Genomic DNA, 22608 nt, shown 5'->3' on the forward strand with positions numbered 1-22608 from the left:
AACTACAGTTGAAATATAGCTAGGTGGAATGCATGTGGAATGTATGAGGAACGCAGGAGAACCTAGTCGAAATTGGTTGGATTCAGGACCATGTATCAACCATATTCTCCTCGGAGCATTCGCCTGAAAGCTTTGTAATAAGTAATAAATGTATATTTCAATTTGTTAAATCCTGTAATTCCTTTCATTGCAAATTGCCTCTACAGGATAGAGTAATATCTTGCATGCTAGAATAGTTTCGAGGCCGGTATGTATGCCAACACAAAATCAGATAGCTGATTTTTCGCGTAGGGTTGTGAGCGTGAGTTTGTCCGCATTGGCGCCAAGGTATTCCGTCGGAGGATTTCCGATTCGTCGTCAACAACCGCTGGCATAGAAAAGTCAAAATGTTAATGTTTGTAATAATTTGATTCACCCTCTTCACCCCCGAATACAACTATATTTCGGATCTGATGCCTGTGAAAGTAGTACGGTTTTGCTATAGGACGAAAGATTCGTCCGTCTAACACATTTCTGTAGTTTAACACATGTTTGCAATGTTCAGCAACTGAAACACAAAAAGGTTCAAAAAGATTCAAAAAGATCCAAAAAAAACAAAAAAAGTATTTAAGGGGCGATCGGACTTTGGTGGTGTGGAGTTAACTAAAAATTTGTGTGTGCTCGTTATCATGTCGATACTAGATAGACTTGTGTTGATGTGGTGCATTTTTGTGCATTCTAGGACATGGCTATGCATGCTGACGAGACTAGACATGGGTCTGAAAGTTTGTGAACCAGGTCTGGAGAGTTTATGCTAGAAAAGATATCTTTGCCCTTGCAGGTTAGCGATAAAAATGTTATGTTAGTCTGGTTTCGATACCAACCAACAGTTGCCTTGACTGGTACACATCTCTGATTCCAATTTGTTAGATTGATCATGTTGAAAAAGATATCGAGAGTAATACAATGTCGGAGTCCAAAGTAATTGACACGCAAACGAACTAGAATGAGATATGTGCGCGTACGTTATGTAATACCATCTATTCTAAGGAAGGCAAAGCTAGCATGTCACTTTCTTAGGAGGCCTTAGAAAGCAAGGGGCAACTTCCTTTTGATAGCCAACTACCTATGCCTTCCTAGTGAAGCCTGGAGATTCCAGTAGGAGCTCGTAGGATCTAAGAGAGCTAGTAGGAGTGACGACGCGGAATCTACATGACGTTCGAACGTTCATGGTCACGTGGTAGGCGTTCGGTCAGCCACTACCTATGTGGCTTCAAGACGTGGCTAGAACGCCACCAGCTGCGAGCTCCCCAGACTAACAAAACATTATTGTCCTAATACATTTTCTCATAAACATTTTTTTTGAACAGGCAGAAATCTTCCTTAGCCGCTGGACCATCGGTAGGCTCTACGTACTCAAGGAGTCGGCTAAATATTTGAGTGCCCTCTTGATACGTCGATACTAGGTAGTAGACAGATTTCTTTGTTAATGTGGTGCATATGCATTCTTTTGCGCTTTCCAACACGTTAATCTGGCCATAGTCTCGTACCCAGGTCTGGGCATGAAAGTGGTCTAAGACGAAAACTTCGTTGTGTAGTCCAGTAACCGAACATATTTGTTCCTTGTTCGATCTGGCGAGCGTGCGACACTAACAGAAGCCATCGAGTGTCTTTGTTTGCCAGCCGAAAAAGGTTCAAAAAAGTCCCCAAAAGTACAAAAACACACTCAGACGGGGAATCGAACCCCGGTTGTCCGCGAGTACATCACGTGATGACCAGTGGAAATCTTAACATTCGAGGGATCTGAAGTTTTGTGTATGTGTATATCTGTCTTATTGATTGAAAGCAATGTGTTCGGTTTGTTACCTTCAAAAAGACAGTGTATTATTGCTTTACAATACAAAAATGTGCTCTAACTAACAGATTGGAGGTAAACTCTTTGTTGAAGTACAATTTTATGCCCTAATCTGCCGGTTGGTTGGAGCACAGAAATGTCCCTTGTCCAGAACATAGGGCCTCGACGTAGTCGGGTCTGCGTGTTTCGATGGATCTCCTTCTGATGTGAGTCTCTTTCCGCGGGTTCAACCTTGAGACGGCATGCTCATCACGCGGTTGTTGCATTTTTGCTCTCAACACAGATGTAACCTCTCCCTTTGAAACTTCTCATCTTCCTCATTCTTCCCGTTAACTGGGGTGCCGAACCCCACTAACTAGCGGAGCATCCCAATTCGTCCATAAGCTAAATTGTGTACTCCCGATGTAGTGTTTTCTTCGCCGCTTTGTACGATTTCAAAAACTCTATGCACAACTGATACTCCTATTTCCGAGAAGTAAATGCATGGACGATCACATCCGATTTTGTCATCGAAAAATATATAAAGTGGTGAGATGCATTAGGAGGTGCGCAGGGGAGGCAATTTAAGCCGCTGGGTCCGCGCCCCTGTCCACCAGCAGCTTCACCACCGCTTCGCGCCTTTCTGGCACCGCCTGAGACAGTGGAGACGCCCCATATATGTCCTTAACCTCTAGGTCAGCGCCCTTGTCCACCAGTAGCCTCACCACTGCCTCGTGTCCATTTAACGCAGCCCATGACAGCGGGGTCCCAACATTTCCGTCCTTAGCCTCTATGTTAGCGCCCTCGGCTACCATGGCTGTCATTGATTCCCACAATCCAAAATATACTGCGAAGTGAACTCCTATCATTTCCTGACAAGACAGCGAGAAGAAATTTCTATCGAGATTCATAATCCGGCTGCAGGCCGACAGCCCGATCTTATTTCCCAAAAAACCACTACTAACGGTGTAGCCCCAATTGTAGATATGCCGACATGATATCCCCAGTTCTGCACTGCATAAATATACAGAGTATTCGATTGTAGCATCGTCTTAATATTGTCATCGGTTAAACTAGGAACCGTTTTAAAGATATCATACGACAGATAGGTAACACATTTCTCTGCAATATCAGTTTGGGCCTTAGGAAACCACTTCTTCCACGTTCGTCGGAAATATTCTTGTGTCGTATAATGGACTAATCGAATAACGTTGCTCTCTTCATCGACCGTGACTAGTCCAGCACATAAAGAGATCATCTTTTTAACATTGGGTAGATTATCCTCGTCAAGTATATTCTTGCCGACCTCTATTGCAATTGCATGCTGGAGTTCCAACGGAGTAAGCGGTCTCTCTGCACAGGTAATCCATAATAGAACCTGGTTTACCAAGTTTCTAGAGCCTGAATTGTAAATCTTGATTCTCTCCATCGTATTTTCGTAAGCATGATCATAACCTTCCTCTCTAATCCGCAGCGTTTTAAATTTTATTTTATTTCTAGCTGCTTAGCTGTGGGACTATTTTTCATACATTGAAAGTAAAAAGCCGCGAGAAGAAGCCTGCCAAAGACTATTTGATGAGCATCTTGTACATACATACATACATACATACATACATACATACATACATACATACATACATACATATATGAGAAGAACTGCTTCATGTTGTCCTGCCAGCAAGATTTTAAGACCAACTCCCAATTGTATTACCTTTGCATACTTTAGAGCAGCCGATACTTGCGACATTTTTGTGAATAGATACGCCTCCACCGGACTCACAAAGGCGAATCTTATCTTGTGGAATACCTTATTATTATGCGACTGCTCTGGGCTAAGCGATATAAGAGGCCACAATGGTGGTCAATGCGGAATTGGTGCGAGGGTTGTGGTATGAAGGACACCGTGTGATCCAGCTATAGAGGCTATAAGCTCAGATTCCCCAGTAGGTAGGAGGCTACACTTACAATCCGCTCAAGGTTTTGTAGATCTATGTCCCCTCCATGACGGCCGAATAAACTATAGTAACCCTCACGCTCATCGATCCAGGGATGATGCTCCAAGACATTCCAAGTGCCATGAACGTAGCTCTGGATGCGTCTGTGCTGTTTTATATTAGAAATAATATTAGTGTTAGGTATACGAATTACTTGCGTTCCAGCCGAGTAAGAGATATCGGGGATGTGGAATCTTTTGGGCTTGTTTGGAAACAGCAGCTATATGATCGCCGATATGCGGCAGCCGGTTGGGATGTGAAAGTAGTATAGCTATATTTCGTCGTTGGTAGCCTGGAGTATTCTGAATTGTGATAGGATGGGTAAATCTGATTCTCATGTAGAGGTCATGATCGCCCGTAGTGGAAGTTCTGCGAGTATTATCAGAATCGGATGTCAGGGTATGCGTATCGTGGAATTATCAATTGGAAGCTTACATACAACCTAGTTCCACATCTACCGGTGCTCTTGAGAGCCTATGCCCTTGGAATGAGAGACTACCGGTGTATATGTCCATGGCGTGGTCCAATTTGCTTATCCGGGTGGCTGGAAACAAATTTCGAGGAACACGGGATGGCCACTCCTACAACGATTAGCAAGCGACGCCCATAATATGGTGCTATCTCAACTTTCATACTTTGCTATGATCTTGATCGTTATTGGGTTTGAGTCGTAGCGTTTTACAATCCCTGCGACAGCTAATTCAACGGCTAGCGTGGACTTTATTCTCTCGTCTTCAGGGAGTACGCCTTGAGAAGTGGGGACTAAGTGAAACGGATCCCCACCTTTACTGTATCCAAAAGATACGACATCCTAGAAGCTCGTTAGACTAATTTTTTTGAACGATGTCCACACCTCATTGTTACCATTGAACTTACCTTGGACGAACAATAAAGAATAGCCTCTTATTTGGCATTTCCACTTTGTAGGAGTTTAAAGGTAGCGTTATTAAACAATGATTCCAGAATAATTTGTACGCTTACATCGACTTTTATAATAGCAGTGCATCGTGGATGTAAGAGCACAGATTTACCAAGCTGTGTCTTTATATATATACGGTATTCTTGATGTACGCCTAGTTACGTACCGCTGACGTTTTGGCTCAGTGGTGCGTGACACTTACAGTGGAGAACATTCACGTTGAGCTACGCTTTACTGCTAGATTTGACGGAAGGAAGTTAACGATTGAAGCCGAGAACCAAATTTTGTCTTGTTTATAGGTTAGGAGAGTATTCTGTGCGACTTTCTACATAGCCAAGTGAAATATCGGTGGGGCCCCGAGTAGTCTCGTGGAGATTTGCATTTCGATATAAAATATACTAAACACTTCAAAATATGAAACCTTTTTTTGTACATTTAAATTTCCCTTTTTCCCTGTTTTTTTTGTTTTTTTTTAAGTTATGGATACCCCACTTCGGACGCTTTTAGAATCCCATCCGGGTCAAATAGCGACCAAACCCAGCTAGCGCTATAGCTCACTGTGAATATACCGCTGCGATTGACGCATTCGGAGCGAATCGATTCAGACCAGTTAGTGGGACATCTTCTTGTCCATTCGGACGAAAGTGAACAGCATCTCCTCTGGGATCTGTCTGGAGGAGTGGAGCTGCTTCATGATGATACGCTAAAAGTATAGTCAAAATTAGTGAATATGTTTACGACCAGGTAGTTCACAAACAGCGTGATGTCTGTATACCTTTGGCTGTTCTGGGTTCCCCTTCTCCTCAACGCACCACGCAACAGATTTGTCCATCTTCTCGATTCTAAAAATCCGATATAGTTCAGCATCAAAGGTGGGAGAATTTTCCAAGAAATAGACCTTACGTCGCAACATCCTTCCCTTGCTGAGGCCTAAACGTAACCATCCACTCCTCAATCTCCTTCTCATTGAGCAAGAACGCATAAAGCTCATTTTTATGGATTCCCACTGGGCAACCAAAGGCCTTGAGACGACATCCCTTATCCTTCTTCTCAAGGATCCACTTTGGGAATTCAAAGCTCTGGTTTGGAGGGAGGGAGAAGACGGGCTTTGGGGACAATGTTAGTTCTTCGACGGGGTAGCGGCCGATTGGTGGGCTGTTGAGGCCTTCGCCGTGGTAGTCGAAGATGAGGTAGATGCCGTTTTCCATTGTCATTGTGGACTCCATTTTTGTTTGGTGCCGGATAAGGGGATTGGTTTGTTGGGTGTTTGGAAAGTTATGTGGTAGTGGATAGTATACTAGATTGATTGGTGAGTAAGTTGATGTGGATGATTTAATTTGGTGCGAGGATGGCGACATTAGGTCCTATTTATAATGTAATTGGTAGACGTCTGGCTCCATATACGATGCTGGATCATTGCATCTCAAGTACGGGGTATTCCGAGCCGTCTCTAGATCTATCGATATTCTTACGTTTGCTCTGACAACTTGATTAACATCTCAAAAGATTATGTGTATATGTACCCGCTCAAAATCAAAACCACCCCAAGAAGAATATCCAGCTAGTAGGAGTCCTGTCTATCGACATGTAATTCTATTACTATGTTGCTATTGTATTAGTCTGTTTCGTAAACATTGCCAGTACATCGTCAACCTTTACGTTTTTCAATTTATTTTGATATAGGATTATTGATTTCTTCTCATTCCGCTAGGATCGTACAAGGAAAACCTTGTTGTAAATTTACGTAAACGGCCTCTTACGCGGATATATATCCCATGATGCACGGTGGCTACACGTTTATCACGACGGTGTTGACGTGTGGTGCGTTTATGAATAATGATTATCCTGTGGAACTTCTGTTGGGGAAGCCATGTATGTACGTAATGAAACAATCGAGCCAGGACTCCCCTGCAGGTTGAAGCTAACGGCTGGAGCCGAAGTGAAGTACATATCTTGCCAGTACAAACCTCCTTCGCGGTCTATATACAATTGTAGACAAAAATATCTTCAGCCTTTAAACGAGTCCTTCTTTTTAGCTCAGAACCATTCAAAGCTTATGGACGTAGAAGCTAGAACATGTTGAAATCGATGGTATATAGAGTATCTTTATTACTTGATTGATATATGATCGAAGCTACCATACGGCCATTATTTATATATGCTAACCAAGGGGTCCACTAGATTGCGGAAATTTTATTCAGTGAAATCTCTCGGTGAGCTCTCGCATTAGTGAAACCCACTAGTCACGTGTAAGGTGTGGCTTCACTGGGTGGCTAGGGCGTTGTATTCTGGCCAACTTTGTTGCATTCTGCAGAAATCAACACACCTCTTGAAGCCGCGGGGTTGTGCACACGCACCTTCGCCATGCACCATTGACCTCAAACAGACCCTCCAAAAGACAAATTAACTATCCTCCTGTCCCCAAACGCACCGTTGCCACACCGTCAACCCACCCTCATTCCACCCCACAACCACCACGATATCCTCCACCCACCCTCCCATCTGACAAAGGCCCTGGTCTCGCACGAGCTTCTCAATCACCCCTACAGAGATATACTACATGATTCTATCTTCGCTATTTGGGAAAGGGCTGAAAGTCATCAAGTGAGATGGGAGAGAGAGGCCGAGTGGCCTGCCTCAATTCCGTATCAAGTACTACTCGAATGCACATTTAGAGTTCTCTCAACAACGAAAAGGAAAATCAAGAAGAAGACATTCGTGAGCTAGACCAAAACCACCACGAATTCAGAGATGAAACATCCGACGACGGCGATATGTATGAACCTGCCAAAGATCAAGGTATTCGCTGGCTTTAAATTTCAAGAATACAGCGCTAACTTAGCCGTCTATCTAATGTTCTCATAAATCCTGTACCATGCTGAAAGTCTACGCCTAATACAATTTTGTACCCTACTAGCTCCCGTTGTGTCCGGGAGATCCCGTCAGTTGCGTCGATAGGATTACAATGTCTTACTATGCGTATGTACAATCCTCGAGGCCGAACTATCGTGATCCTTCTGGATATATCTCCATATGAACTCTTTCAAGCCCCCTGAATCCCCAACCATGGATCTGATGGAATATATCAATAAAGCCCCCTGTCGATAATCTAACCATGAAAATATCAAATATCGCCCTTACAATCACTCCCATACTGCTGTCACTCCTCCCCACGGCAGCCGGTCAGTCAAATAACGCCAACACCGCCGGCAGTGCACCCAACAAACTAGCAGGCCCATACTCCTCTCCCTTCCCAACCCCCACCACCCCTGCAATCCCCACAGCAAATGCTTTCCTCCCTTATTGCTCTAACAAAAACTGCCAACTCACCGACTCAAACTGTCTATGCAAAAACCTCTCAGCCCTCCAAGATACCATCTTCTGTCTCGAAAAAGGTACAGGCTCAGACGTATGGCTTTAGGTATTCGGAGCGATCTGTGCTGACGCTGGGGTCCCCCTGCCGTCTACTTTTACCAGCTTGAATTCTTTGGCGATGGTGGCGTCCGGTGTGCGTCTTCTCTGACTTCTCTATTTGTCAGTGCGAGTACGAGCTCGGTTGGAGGTAGCGATAGTCCGTAGGACTCGACAAGTTCTACATCTTCTGAGGGATATAAGACCGAGTATACCACCATAAGTGTTGAATACCCCGCTACCAGCTCCTGAACCAAACTGTGACATCCAACATGTATTCCGTTGTGGGATCTACCATGCAACACAAACGCAACACAGAACCGTTGTTTGTTTGTTTGTTAGTTTCCGAAAATGTGCTGGAAACATTTGTGCGTTGTTTGATCTATCGCGAGACGGATTCGTCCGTCAGTCCAAAAACGTTCGAAAAACATTCGAAAAACGCTCAAAAATGTGCAAAAATGTGCAAAAAAAGAACTCTCAGACGGGGAATCGAACCTCGGTCGTCCGCGAGCAATTTGTTTGATGACAGGCGGAAATCTTGGCCATCTTAATTTCTTTTTTTAAAGCTGACATTTCTGGGTATTGGTTGGCAAACAGAACTTTTTGTTCAGAATAGAACTTGTGTTGGTCCTACTGTTGTATTGCACGCAAGAAAGTATCAGCTGCTCTATTAGGTGTTGTATTAATCTTTCGAACTGGCAATAAAACATAAATGTTCTTGTCAAACATAAACGTTCTTGTCAATATGAGTACATCGATTGATATCCATAGACCGATACCTGTCAAACATACTGTTGGTCCACATCGAACTAAGCTAAATTGCGGGCGTAGCCACATGCAGAGCCCCACGCAGCGAGGGACGACTAGCAGCCTCCCCAGCTTCTTAACAAAGGAGGAGATATTAGGTATATGTAAATCAAGGATTTTCATATGGGAGATCCACCATAGCTCAAGGCGTAAGATAATCTTATCGTATCCTTGACCATGCACGGATTGAAAACGATTGCAGATTTCGAGTTGTCCCCAAAGGCTTGTTCTCATGTCGACCGTAAGGCTCGCCGAAGGCTAATCGGATCAAATGCCGAACTTTATCACTATTGATACACGTAACCTATGTTTAACCAGTTTATATCACCATCCAAAATCAAACCTGGTATATTTTTATTCTACATATTTTGTTTGTATAATCGCTAACTCTAACCTTTGTGATTAAGGAAAGGATTGACACCGTTGTAGTGCTGACTTTCGCATTATTCCGGCGGATGAGAAACCCACGCGTGGTGTCGGTTGAAACTACCGCCTAGACTAAACGACCAAGGCAGAAAATCCCCCAGAACATTTTCCGTCCAACGTATTCTATAATCAGACATATGAGGCCCTTCGAATTTTGGAAACGTTAAGCGGAGGGAGGCGGCCTAGAGAATTATGATATCGATTAGTAGATTTAATGATGATTGTGGAAATGTTATTGGCTATGTTGGGTGTGAGTGGAGGTGGGTGGGTAGGCCGATACGTAAGTAGGGTAGGATGCGAGGAGAATAGTTAGCAGGGCTTGCCTCACTCACATCGCTCATATCATCCCTCAAATGTATGATTTTTGTCTTGACCAACTCTGGTCTCAGAATCTCAAAATGCTCGTCAAATGCCCATTTCGAATCTCTTGTCAGAAAAAACTTTAAACTACGTAAGCTCGCCAATTGTATTCTCCGCTCCGATGCGATGATACCTTTAACTGGATGGGTGGCCGCTGCGTACGCTGCAAGTTGTCGGATCCGACGCTCGTCGCCGTACCTGAAGGTTAGAGTTTTGATTGAGGCGGCGGAGGGGGCGGGGAGGACGTGGGAAAGCGAGAAGAGGAACCAGTCGGCCCCGAATTCGAATAGGAGGTCAAGAGTGAGATTCTGGATTGGAGCGAATTGTTTAGGGTGGGTTGACGTGGAGTTGGAGAAGAGTTGCTGAGGAATGTAGGGGCCGGGGGGTTCGCAGAGGTTGTTTGTAAGGTAGAGGGTCAAGGTTAGGGATTTTAAATATATGCAAGTGGTGAAAACATTGGCGAGGGTGTCGATGAGCGGGCCCCGCCTGATGGGCATGGGCCTCCTGTTACCAATTGTGAGGGATGTAAGGTTCGGGAAGGAGCTTATGAGGATACTGGCGAAGTTCGAGAGGGAGGTGGCTGTTTCGATGGGGAGGCCATTCGCTAACATATCAGGATTTGCGAGAACAAGGTACGGGGCCTTAACTATGACCTTGAGCTGCTTGCGGCTGGTTAGTGGGTAGACTTCCAGGGTTAGTTGGCTAGTGGGGCGTGCATCAGTAATTGTTTCACAGTCCTGAATCCTGGCGCGGCGCATCCGCAAACTACTTAAGCACACTTACTTGACGAATTTCCCATGGGTTTTATACATATCTAGTTCCTTAAATGCGCGATTAAACCCCGTTGATTTACTCTCACCGTGTCGGCGGAACCTCATTATGTGGTCTCGCCGAGACCAGTCCCAGCTGTCGTACAATTCGACATCGCACTTTGAATACAGCAGCTGAGTTATGATGGTGTAGAATCGGCGGCAGACTCGACCGATGTGGACGGCCCGGCGGGATTTGATGCCTCTTTTAGCGCGCAGGGCCTGGCGGAGGATATCGAAGAGGATCTCATTGGGGAGGTCGAGAAGGCCGGTGGGCATTGTGGGAAGATACCGATGTTCCCGGTAAGGAATGGGGATGTTGGCGCGTGCGGTGTGTGGTATTTTTAATTTGGTTGCGTTGTGCGACGAGGGTACCATATCTGGAAAGCATCGACGGAAAAGGGGAACTCGGAGGCTCCGCTAGCGATTCGGAACGAGAGAAACCTTCAAAATCCTAATATTATCCTCTGCATAGCTCTAGTTTTTCTTTTCTGCCCTCGGCTTCATTATGTTCCAGCGGCCTAACGAAAGAGGATTCTTTGGCACAGCACGCACCTATTTTTGGCAAGGGTTTCATGGTGTACCCACTCGGCAAAGGATTAAGGTTCCTGCGTTCTGAACTAACGTAATCCACCCACCTGCGAGATGTACCCCAACGCGAGATGCTAACCGTGTTGGGATTGAGTGGTTCTCTTCGTTAACCCTTTATCCCCTCCGAAATTTCTATCTTCTGTAGATTCGTTCTTCTCTGTATTTATCATCGAAATTCATTAATTTTTGCTCAAAGCCTAAGAGTGGGTTCTTTAAATTTATCGAAAATGCCATCGATTCGACGTCGTAACATCGATCTGAAGAAAGAAGAGAGAATTCGTCTAGCATTAAAAGCGTTGAAAGCGGGAAAGGTGTTATTTCTGAAGTATATAGCAGAGAGTTATAGTATGCTAGTATTGATACTGGGATATCGATTTGCTGGCCGAACCGCCTGGGGGAATCGTTAGTTTTAATATAAACAACTACTTATCTAGGCTGAAGAAACAGTTTTAGCGAAATATATGGAAAACTTATGGAAGTTCGGGTTCCCCTCTAACTACAATATCCTTCGAGCTATAGCAGGGAAAATGGCAGGTAGGTTAGTGGGCATAAATTAATATTATAAATTTTTAGCACGTTATTCTCAATTGACGACAGTCCGCAGTCGCTTATTGGAGTTGAAATGTGGAAAGGCGAATGATGTCGAATCGATACTGTATTAGTTCTGTTTTTATAATAAAATCGTGAAAACTTATAAGATTTTGAACGAAAATATATGGAATATGGACGAAAAAGGGTTTATAATTAGGTTTGGAAAGCTTGAAATCATTATAATGCCTATATTCTGTAGAAAATAGCGATTCTATGCTTATGATGTTATTCGAAAGAGTGTGACCATAATCGAGTGTATATCAGCGACAGGAGAATATTGTTTTTCGCTTGTTATTTATTCAGATAAGGTTCATATTCTCAATTAACACTGTAATTATAAAAAAAGAGAAAGGTGGCTCTGGGGCACTAGTGATAAAGGCGTAATAAACAAACATCTTTCTTTAGCTTGGTTGGAAAATTGCTTTTAACTTACTATCGTTCAAATCGCCGAAGGCTTAAAACGACTATTAATTTTTAACAGTTACAGATCTTACATTATTATAGATTTTATTGACTTTTATCTTAAAAATAAAATTATACTCTTCTATTTTTCATCGCATTTTATGTATTATCTTTAACTTCTTGACATCGGACTCTTCAGCTATTACGCTATTACTTATAAGAGAAAGATAAACGAATATTCACATTTTAAAGATGTAGCGATTGGAAAACCTGAATTTAAGAAGCTTATTAATATTACACGTACTAAAACGTTCACGAAATACCATATTATTAACGGTTGAAAGGGAGCTGGACTCGTCCCCTTCAATGCTTTACGAGTTTTAAAGAAACTGCCTAAATTTCAAAAGAAAGATCACATCGAATTGCTGCGTGAAATTATTCTAGAACATAAATTACAGTTGCTGCAAAAGTCTAGTGTCCAGCTGTTTCTAACGCTTTAATACTCACGCACGCTGCAGACTTATATCGATATAGTAGATGCATTAACTGCGCTGCATTTTAATTCTCCGCTATAATAGCAATATAATAAAATTATTAAAGTTGTAGTTGAATCCTTCCCTAGGCATAAGGTTCTCGAAGTAATTAATAAAAAGTTAACTAAGATATTAAAAACGAAACGGAATAAAAAGGAAGGGGGTAAAACTCATTTATCAAAAGCAAAGATATTAACGGATGCTGAAATTAAGGCAGCTATCAAGGCAGTTGAAAAGCGAGTAGCTGCTCGATTTCTGGGGATATCTTTATAAACTTGTAGCGCCGATAACAGGCAGCTTGATTATGCCTAGTAGTTTTGGATCTGGACCCTGAAGGATTAGTAGCACCCGGGGGGGGTTATGGGGGTGCCGGAACGAATTGCGTTGTGTTATTACATTTTTTTACTTTTTTCGACGAAAACCGTCGATTTCACAAATAATTTATTAATTTTTTTTAATAATAATGTAAAATTAGTTAATTAAAATAGTTTTCACCACCATTTTCACGTTTTCGAGGTCCCGGAGGCATTAAATTTTGAATTTTCGGTGAAAAATAGCATCTCGCGTTGGGGTACATCTCGCAGGTGGGTGGATTACGTTAGCACTTAATTGTGCATGTGTCTTCACTAATCGTAAAGTTGGCTTAATTCTTCGCTTTTCGGGTAGGATATTTTCTTTTCATTGTTAAAAAAACCACATGTCCAAAAGGTTACAAGTTTGATGTCTTCGGAATTAGCTGGCAGTCAACTTATCTGATATCCATAAAGTATGTAGAGGTGAACTAGGTTTCTCCATCCATCCGCTTGTACTGAATAGGTGGGTCCCACCCTAGTGGACCGAATATAGTCAGATGGGCCGCTAAGCCGGTGGCGAGCCGTTAACGATAGTTGCTAGCGCTGTACCAGTGTCGATTAGGGTCGTTCTTCTCAATTCCCGAAACAGCCAGAAGAAACTTTTGCCTATAACATCCGTAATAAGAATTATTTAAAGTCTTACGCCGGTTAATGGCTACCGACGCAATTACGCTACGATTTCGTATATCTGGCCCCAATATTGACTAGTTTGATATATATGTATGGCATGTTACTATAATATATCCCGATGGTGGGGCAACTTTAAACAAACTCCATCGAAAGCGCCAGGCAGGCCTGAAGATTTCATAGATTAAGGACCTTTTTGTGAAGGGGCCTGTGAGCACTGTCCTAATGTGCTTTTACTATGATAGGTTTCAAATAAAACAGGGAATTCGCAGGTAATTTTCAAGCACGCCTGCCAATGCGTACCTGGATGTGTATCTGGAGTGGCCGTTATTGTCATCATCTCTAAGACGTCGGATCCTGCACCCGGTTTTCGTAATACTAAGTTTACTCGTGCTCTAGTTGGCGACTGTTGCCGATGCATGGACCTGGTGGGCCAAGAAGAGGAAGTCTTAGCTTCGTGCAAAGAGCTTCGGACCCTTGATAGAGCTTGACTTTCTTCGAATATATCCAAGTGTTATACACTTCTGTAGGCTAGATCCGAGACTATCTCGCAGATAGTAACTTACAATCGATGTCTCGGTGAACTGACAATACTTAGGATCACTAATGCGAGCAGGTTTTGATAGGATCTTGAATCGTTCTTAGAAACGACGCTGCTTAGACCTGGTGGCGCTACAGTAGCAATGTTGATTGACCTGGATAGGAAAAAAGAGATTTTTTCTGATGTTTGCATGCGAGAACAGTGGCTTGAGATCTCGAATTTATCGCTAAAATGCTGCTAGATTTAACATAGGACGTGTAGCTTGTGGGTCAACAGAAAGAAGAAACACCCCTAACTTCGCCAAAGACTTACCTTATCACGGTATCAAACAATTGTACAATTTTCAAAAATGGAGCTACAATCCTGATCGCTAGGTATAGGCGATGGGCGCCCTCGACATGCAGTTCGTGACCATGTTCTCATTTGGCATGCCAGCTAACCTCGAGGCTATAGATAAGCATCTAGTGTTCGGCATCACATCGATTATTTGGATATCCTGCATATAAAAAGGGCTTCTGGAAGCCGTTGAAGAAGGACTTTTCCCACCGCCGCAGTCACTGTCGATCCAATTTGAAGCCTACTAAGTAGGTGCCGCTCATTTTACTGCTTCATCCATTAAGCTCTGAGACACTTTCATTCATTCTCTAGACTACTTTCACTTGTTCCCTCCTCTATTGTCATCCTTTTGCTGGACTGAAAATCCCAAACATTCTTTCAAATCATCAAGATGCAATTGTCAACTCTCTTTACCCCAGTGGCCATTGCTCTCCTGAGCATCTCTGAACTAGTATCTGGCCACGCTCTTTTCGTCGATGCTTGGGGAGATGCCGGTCCCGGCTTTCACGGGTACGGACTAGGATACATTCAAAACACAGCAAGAAATGGTGGTAGCTTAGTCCCTCATCAGCTTGATGTACCGGTCTTCGACGCTAGAGTCGTCCACAATAAGTGGAATGCAAACCGTACTCCGTACGGATGCGGTATCTCAACCAGCTCTCATGCGGTCTGGGTGCAAAGGAACAATGCTGCTAGATGGGCTCACATTGCAAAGAACAAATTGGGATGGGAATTTCTATGGGAAGCAGGCGCCCCAGCGGGTGCGAGGATCGATACTGTGTGGTCGGTTAATAATCTGGGTAATTCGGAAGGAAAATCAAGATACGATATTGCTCTTAAAAAGACATTCAAAAGTGGTATTCCTAAGGTTAAGGCAAATGGGAAATTATATATCACGGCTTGGCAGGTCAATTTGGATGGCGCTGGTCCATACTCATGCCAGATTGACTATAGAGGCCAGGCGAATAGTTGGACAAAACCTTTGAAGATGATTCGTAATTGTCCCGGCGACAGCTTATCCAGACATTGGCCGGGTGTCCTGAAGCCATGCACTTTTATCGTGCAATTACCCGCCGACCTGAAATGCGGAGCAAAATACGGCAAGCATTCAAACATCTGCATCGTCAGATGTGAGAACAAGGCAGAGTAATCACTAATCATATTCTCACACCTCATAACATAATTTGCTAACTAGATATTAGGAACGGCCCCTTCGGAGGATGCATTCCTGTCCAACAACAGGAACCTCAAAAACCTAAGCCGAAACCTGTGAAGACGGTGAAACCAGTTACCGTTGTTCGTACCAAAATCGTCAAGCCCACGGTTCTTCCTCCTAAACCTGTTACTGTCACCAAGAACGCTATCATCACTGTCATCAGGGGTGGCAAGACCGCGGTTTCAGTTGTCACTAAGTCTAGCGTCGTCTTCATCACTCAAGTTGTCCAACCACCTCCTCAAACAACAGTCGAGATTGAGTATAAGACGTCAACGGTTACTGTTGAAGAACCAGCTTTATCTACGGAGGAAGAAACGAACCCAGAAATTTACACGGTTGCTGCCCCCGAACCAGGAGATAAGAAACTTACTCCTGAAGAGATTGAGAAAGCTATCGGTGGAGAAGAATACGATCCGAAAGAACTTGAAGACCTCAAGAACGACGCCTACTATAAGCAAAAGCTTCGATTCCGCCGAGAGTAAGAAGACACCTCGTTCTTCGCTCCCCATGGGAATTATCGCAATGCTGTTATGTATGAGAAACGATTGATCGAGAAGTTATGACATAAATGCTTTATGTCTCATTTTCGGCTACTGTTTGTATATAGAAAAAGTTATGCTAAAATTCACTTGACGTCTCTCTTCTAAAATGCATAGCATAGAGATTTACAAACCTTGGGTCTTATTTTAACAAACCAACTTCGGGACATGTCTTTATACCCCGCTATTTGAGAATCGGGCGTCTTAAATATGAGCTGACAACCTGACTTCGCCATCATAGAGATTATAATTGATCACAAGCAGCTCATCGCTAATACTATCGATTTAGGGGAAAGTCTATAGAACTCTCATCCGATTCTAGAAGTTACGATTGGCTAGAGCTGGCTGTCCAGCGAACTGCTGAGATAATTCTTGCCCCTATATAGCAACAATCGCCTTAACTTGGAAGAGCGCACTGATTATAATGACCTAGAAGTTGGCAAGCCATGTATAGGCTCGGTATAGGAAATTAAGGTCTCGATAGTTTTCATCTTCAGCTCTGGGAACATCTCGAGGGGTATACGTGTAACCACATATCACGTATTTCAGTGCTGGGAAGGGGATCAACTGCATAGCACCGCATCCCAGTTCCTAAGCCCCAACTACCTTGATGCAGGTAGATATGCCAGGCAGGGCCATGGCCTGGTTTTTCGTGGGAATTGCATTCCGAGGTATGAAAAAGCGCACTTTTCTCCTTTCTCTCTTGGTATTTACGATCTTCACCAGTCCCAGGCGGGACTTTTGTAAATGGCGCGCGAGGAGGAGTGGATTCACCCCCACGTTTAACGAGAACCCTGGCTCCGAGTGTGTTCGGATCTCCATTTGCAATATAGTTATATAGTTCCCATTCCCTTGAGGTGCGAACTTCTTCGTCGTCCTCACTTATCTTTGTTCGGTTGTTAGTTCGACATTGGTGAGATCTCAAGATAGCGAGTGGAACAACCCGCTGTATAAACGAAAACCGTTAGACCCGACCCTACCATCCGAAATTTATAAATCTCGAGGGTCCTACCAACCGTGTACTTGCATTACCATATCGAATTTTCACGAAGATACCGTAGCACGGGCGGATTCGGGTCGAACGTTTACCGCTAAGCCGCCAAGGCTGTAACTTGTGTCCATATTGCAGCGTTGAGGCCACGAGGGGCAGAAGTCGGACAAGTACGATCTGGCAACGCGAGACCAAGTACGATTGTACTAGCCCAAGATCGATGCGTACTGGCAACATGCAACACAGAATGAATCCAAAATACGACAAAGCAAAATATCACAGTCTCAGCATACAGGAGGGTCCTTCGGACCACGTAAACTCGCCGGCGGGTAGCTAGGTCTCAGACTGGTCTCGCTAGTGCCACGCTGGCCAAGTCCAACACCTGTCTTGTGTCTAGACTACGCTGGTACCATTCTTCGAGTAGTTATGATATGTGTTGTAGACCGTTAAATGCGTTGTGTTGCATCTGTTGTAAAACGATCCAACACAATCTGGTTACGACACTGGCTAAAAGCCCGTCTGGACAAGCCTCACGAAGAAGAGTTAAATCTCCCAGGCCTCCTTGCAGTTAGGCATAACGAAAAACCGGGTATGCCTGGAAAGCTATCGGATAAGATAGCTGATTGTAAAGGTAGAAATTGAATTCCCGGGCTAAGTAAAAGTTTTCTAGCACGATCTTGATGCTAGAGGCAAGGTTTCTGTTGCATGTGCTTTTTAGTGAAATAGTGAGGGTGGTGATATCGATGGTCTCGAGGTTAGGTGATGATGTGGTACTCAGGATATGGTTGTAGTTATCGCCTGATGTAAATAGACCAGAAGTAAACAAAAAGAAAAACCCTTTGTGCTGTAACATATCCGTTGCGCATCTTCTTAACTGGTTCTGAATCTTTGAAAATGGGTAATAAGATAATGGATATACCGGTAGGGTGGTTGAAATGCAGTTCGGAGGTTGGTAGATATATATGCAGTGCTATGTGCAGTGGTAGACCGGCTCTGTGGACTGGGTTGGGAGAGAAGACTGAGGGTTCGTAGAAGAGAAGGCCCGGGATTCCAAAACAATACCTTGTATCCTTAGTCGTTACGCCCACAACCTATTGCACAACCTCTCCAGTGACTTTCTTAGGCCTTCCACACGGCTGCTGCTCATCAATAACACGCTCCGTAGCCAGCGGAGTGTAATCACTGGGTTGCCGCCCCGCTCCCTCGCCTTGCGTAGATACCTGACAACAAAGCTTCGGGTGGTGCCAAGCTTAGCAGCAAAATCCGGTTGCTTGCCTCCGCTCCCACCCAACGTCAATACCCGGATTCGTTCGCATGAAGTGGTACTTCGTCGGCTAGTAGGACCGGTAGTAGGGGTAGTAGTTTGGGCGGTTGTATGGTGGGTACATGCCCCAGGCTGCTAAGACTCCCCGGCAACACAATTGTTACTTTTTCGGCAAGCCTTCGTATAATTAGCCAGTTTCCAAAAAGCGTCGTCGATATCTAAGCGGCCTGAAGTGGTAGCCCGGTTTAGTGCAAGCCAGCCGAACAATTTATGGGGAGCATTATGCATTATGGCACCGGTGGAAGTGATATTATTGACTGTGTTCTGCCCTTACACCCTGCGCGCCAGCCTCAGCCACCACGCCACGGAAATCAAGTGGCGTTTGCTTGTATGAGTTGGATTGCAGCTACAACTCCTCCCCAGCCGCATATATATCGTTTGGCAGTTGACACCTCACTGGATATTACCCCACTTTCTTTTTTGCTCCCCAATATGGAAACCGTCGGTGCAGCAGCAAGCATTATAGCCATTATCGAGGTCTCAGCCAAGGTTGCCTCACTCTGTCTTGAGTACTCCGCGGCAGTCAAAGACGCCAGCGATGAGATAACACGCCTACAAACCAAGGTCCAGGAACTTGAAGGCGTAACTAAAGATGTACAGCAACCACTCGATGGTGATCGGAGTCGGGAGCTCTCAGCATCACAGAAACTAAACAAAGCATTACAGAGCTGCTGCGCGCAAATGAAGCATGTAAAAAAAAGATTGCATCCAAGCGGAGGACGCAAGATAATGAGCAAGTTTGGAGTTCGCGCTTTAAAGTGGCGATTTGAAAGCAAGGAGGTGGATAAAATTATCAACGAAATCGAAATGCAGTGTAAACATCTCTTCAGCTCTTTAAGTCGATTAGATATAGGTGTTGGCGATTCCAATCACAGCGATATATAGATAGGCTGATTGTTTTGGCAATATTATAGGAGGATTATACTAGACATTCATAAATAAATAGATCTCGAGAAAATACTATCAGCTCTGGGCTCAACATTTGATGCTTATAACAATAAGCTCAATGCGATACATTATCTAGATACGCGAAAAGGCCTTCTAGATTAAATTAGAAAATAGGTTAACGATTCTTAAGGAAAATGTATATTCTGGTTGAAAAGTATAGCCGGCATAAGTAAATCAATAATTTCTTGAATAGTTGTATAGTGTTTTGGCAAAGATGGCTAACTAGGGGTCAGCTTCTTCAAGAGAGAGGTGAGGGTAATTATAGAAATATAACTAGATTTTTCACCATTATTGCAGGCCAGTTTCTACAGAGGATTTCTGACTTAATCCCAAACATCAGAACTACGATCCAAGAACAGCCCAAAATTATAGAAAAATTAATAAACAAACAGTTTAAAAGACTTGTCTTCCAGCCTTTTTCACAACTTAAATAGGCTACTACGTCTCCATTAATCTTAGTAATTGATGCATTGGATGAATGCGAAGAAGAACAAAGCATTAAAGAAACTATCTACCTTCTTTTAAAGATGCGAGAATTAATAATAGTATATATACAGGTCTTTTTAACTAGTCGACCAGAGCTCCCAATCCGTTTAGGCTTTAGTAATATATCTTCTAATGTGTATTAAGATATCATACTTCAGGATATTCCACCAGCTATAATTGAACATAATATATCAGCTTTTCTAAAATACGAATTTACCAAAATCAGATTTGATTACAACCTGGAAAATCCCCCGGAGCCGATTCCTTCAGAGTGGCCGGATAATGAGAGTATCAAAGCACTAACCAAAGCTGCAGTTCCCCTGTTCATTCTTGTAGTAACCATATATCAGTTTGTTGGAGATAAGTGGATATAGAACCCTTAGAAACGACTTGCTACCGTTTTAGAATATGGGACGACTGGACAAGCCTCTCAGCTAGATCAGACTTACCTTTTTGTCTTGAAATAATTGGGGGTGGGTCGCTCAGAATTAGAGATCGATGAGCTGGGCCGGGAATTCAGGAAAAATATAGGCTCTATTATCGTTTTTGCGGATTCCCTATGTGTAGATTCCATTGCAAGGCTTCTTGGTATATTGACAGAAGACCTGAATAGTAGCTTATATTATCTATATTCTGTTCTCAGCGTTTCTTCTGACCTAAACTCGCCCGTGCGATTGCTACATCTCTCTTTCCGCGAGTTCCTTGTCGACCCCAAAAAGGAAAGCAGCAATCTCTAGTTTTGGACTGATGAAAAAGAAACTCATTCCGTAATTAAAACAAGGTGTCTCGAGGTATTATCCACGTGTCTCAAAGAAAATATCTGTTCTTTAAAGTTCCCCGGGATGCTACGAAAAGATCTCGATATTAAGATAATAAATCAGAGTCTACCCGCACATATTCGATACTCTTGTCTTTATTGGGTGTACCATTTAGAGCAGAGTTGCAAACGTATATCCGACAGAGACGAGGTCCATAATTTTCTCTACAGTCACTTCCTACACTAGATTGAGGCCCTAAGTATAATAGGGAAAATATCTGAGTGCATCAGCTTGATTGATACTTTGCGCTCAGTTACAGATGTATGTTATTCCATCTTTCGCACCATGGTCACTAACCTTGTCCCTCTGTCAATATTTTTTTCAATGCTGACATAATAGATCAGGAAAACAAAGGGTCTGAGGTATCATGTTTTCTTTACGATGCTAGACGCTTTCTTTTACAGAGTTGGCGGATAGTCAACGAGGCACCACTTCAACTCTACAAGTATTATTAGGACTATATTCCGGGGCCGTATTCCGACATAGATTTGTAGATTGCCAAAAGTCCCGGAATTCTGGGGTGCAGATCTGCAGAAGCTGGAAGGGCATAGCGGCCCGGTTTACGCGGTCGCCTTCTCCCCGACGGCAAGCAGTTGGCCTCGGGGCCGGATGATAGAACAGTCAGGCTCTGGGACACGGCAACGGGAGAAGAGGTGAAGAAGCTAAAAGGGCATAACAGCTCAGCTTCCGCAGTCGCCTTCTCCCCCGACGGCAAGCAGCTGGCCTCGGGGTCATATGATAAAACAATCAGGCTCTGGGACGCGGCAACGGGGGAGGAGCTGGAAAGGCTTAAGCTACAGCATCAGGAGTTTGAATTTTTCTAGCGATGGTGGGTGTTTACAGACTGATAGAGGGGTTCATATCGTTTCCAGCTTTCCCTCTTCCATGCCGCCGCTTCCACAGAAGCCGGATCATATCTTTATTCGCGGTGAATGGATAGCCCGAGATAGCCAGAATTTTCTTTGGCTACCCCATAATTATCGAGGGTACTACTGTTCAGCTTCAAGAGAAAACACCCTAGCAATCGGACGGAGCTCTGGAGTAGTAAGCCTTTTCGGATTTGCGTAGTATCTAGGAGGATAATTAGTGGGTGTCAGATTGTATGTTTGATTGCTTGATTGCTTATTCCGCTTATAGAATCAATACATGACCAAAGCTATAGAAACATCGAGACCTGTCCGAAATGCTGTAGGTGGGGTTTCCTTGCTCACCCTGCTTCTTGTTTCCCTGGTGCAAAGCTTCCTTCCTTCAATCTCTTGGGGTATGCAAACATTCCTAAATGCTGGCAAGGGTTCCGGTGTTGGAAGACGACAGATATATATTATTACCAATAAAAAGTTCTTGTTTGAGCTTCTAGTGGTAGAAATCCGTACGAAAGTTAACACGAACCCATGACCATCGACGGTGAGTGGCTGGTGCGAAGGGGGAGACTCCCTTTAGCTTCCGTACAATTATATATAACTATGTACGCTAATGTTGTTAGTTTATGTTACTAGGTGGCGTCTTATTATTTGCATTCAAAGACTCATATTCCCACTCTTTGCTTTAATCATTCTCAATATTTTTTTATCCTCTCACACCTTTAGAAGGTTCTGGAGGAGGGCGCAATTTATAGATTTGGAAACCCATAGGAAAGTTCTGTCTATTTGTTTTCTACTTACGGCGAACTATAACAAAGTAGACAAGACACTGTATAGAACCAGAAGTTTTTGAATTTGTAAGCTAGTCCGGTGCTCACCGCCTGCAAACTGCTTATTAACGAAGTTTGAAGGC

The 22608-nt window shown here is 43.6% G+C and overlaps 3 protein-coding genes across 3 annotated transcripts; 1 reads left to right on the plus strand and 2 right to left on the minus strand.

The window, feature by feature from the left end:
• Positions 1–5336: 5336 nt before the first annotated feature.
• On the minus strand, positions 5337–5952 carry DFL_005775 (uncharacterized protein; the record flags this gene model as incomplete). Its single annotated transcript, XM_067635085.1, has 3 exons — positions 5337–5429; positions 5502–5568; positions 5630–5952. The coding sequence occupies 3 exons, from the start codon at positions 5950–5952 to the stop codon at positions 5337–5339; spliced, it is 483 nt and encodes a 160-aa protein (XP_067489552.1).
• Positions 5953–9387: 3435 nt separating this feature from the next.
• On the minus strand, positions 9388–10818 carry DFL_005776 (uncharacterized protein; the record flags this gene model as incomplete). Its single annotated transcript, XM_067635086.1, has 3 exons — positions 9388–9552; positions 9703–10432; positions 10514–10818. 3 exons carry the CDS (start codon positions 10816–10818, stop codon positions 9388–9390), a joined length of 1200 nt encoding a protein of 399 aa, XP_067489553.1.
• Positions 10819–14904: 4086 nt separating this feature from the next.
• On the plus strand, positions 14905–16211 carry DFL_005777 (uncharacterized protein; the record flags this gene model as incomplete). The annotated part of the gene is made up of 2 exons (XM_067635087.1): positions 14905–15659; positions 15716–16211. 2 exons carry the CDS (start codon positions 14905–14907, stop codon positions 16209–16211), a joined length of 1251 nt encoding a protein of 416 aa, XP_067489554.1.
• Between the last annotated feature and the right edge of the window lie 6397 nt (positions 16212–22608).

This window comes from Arthrobotrys flagrans (genome assembly GCF_004000055.1).
Source record: "Arthrobotrys flagrans strain CBS H-5679 chromosome Unknown unitig_9, whole genome shotgun sequence".
NCBI lineage: Eukaryota > Fungi > Ascomycota > Orbiliomycetes > Orbiliales > Orbiliaceae > Arthrobotrys > Arthrobotrys flagrans.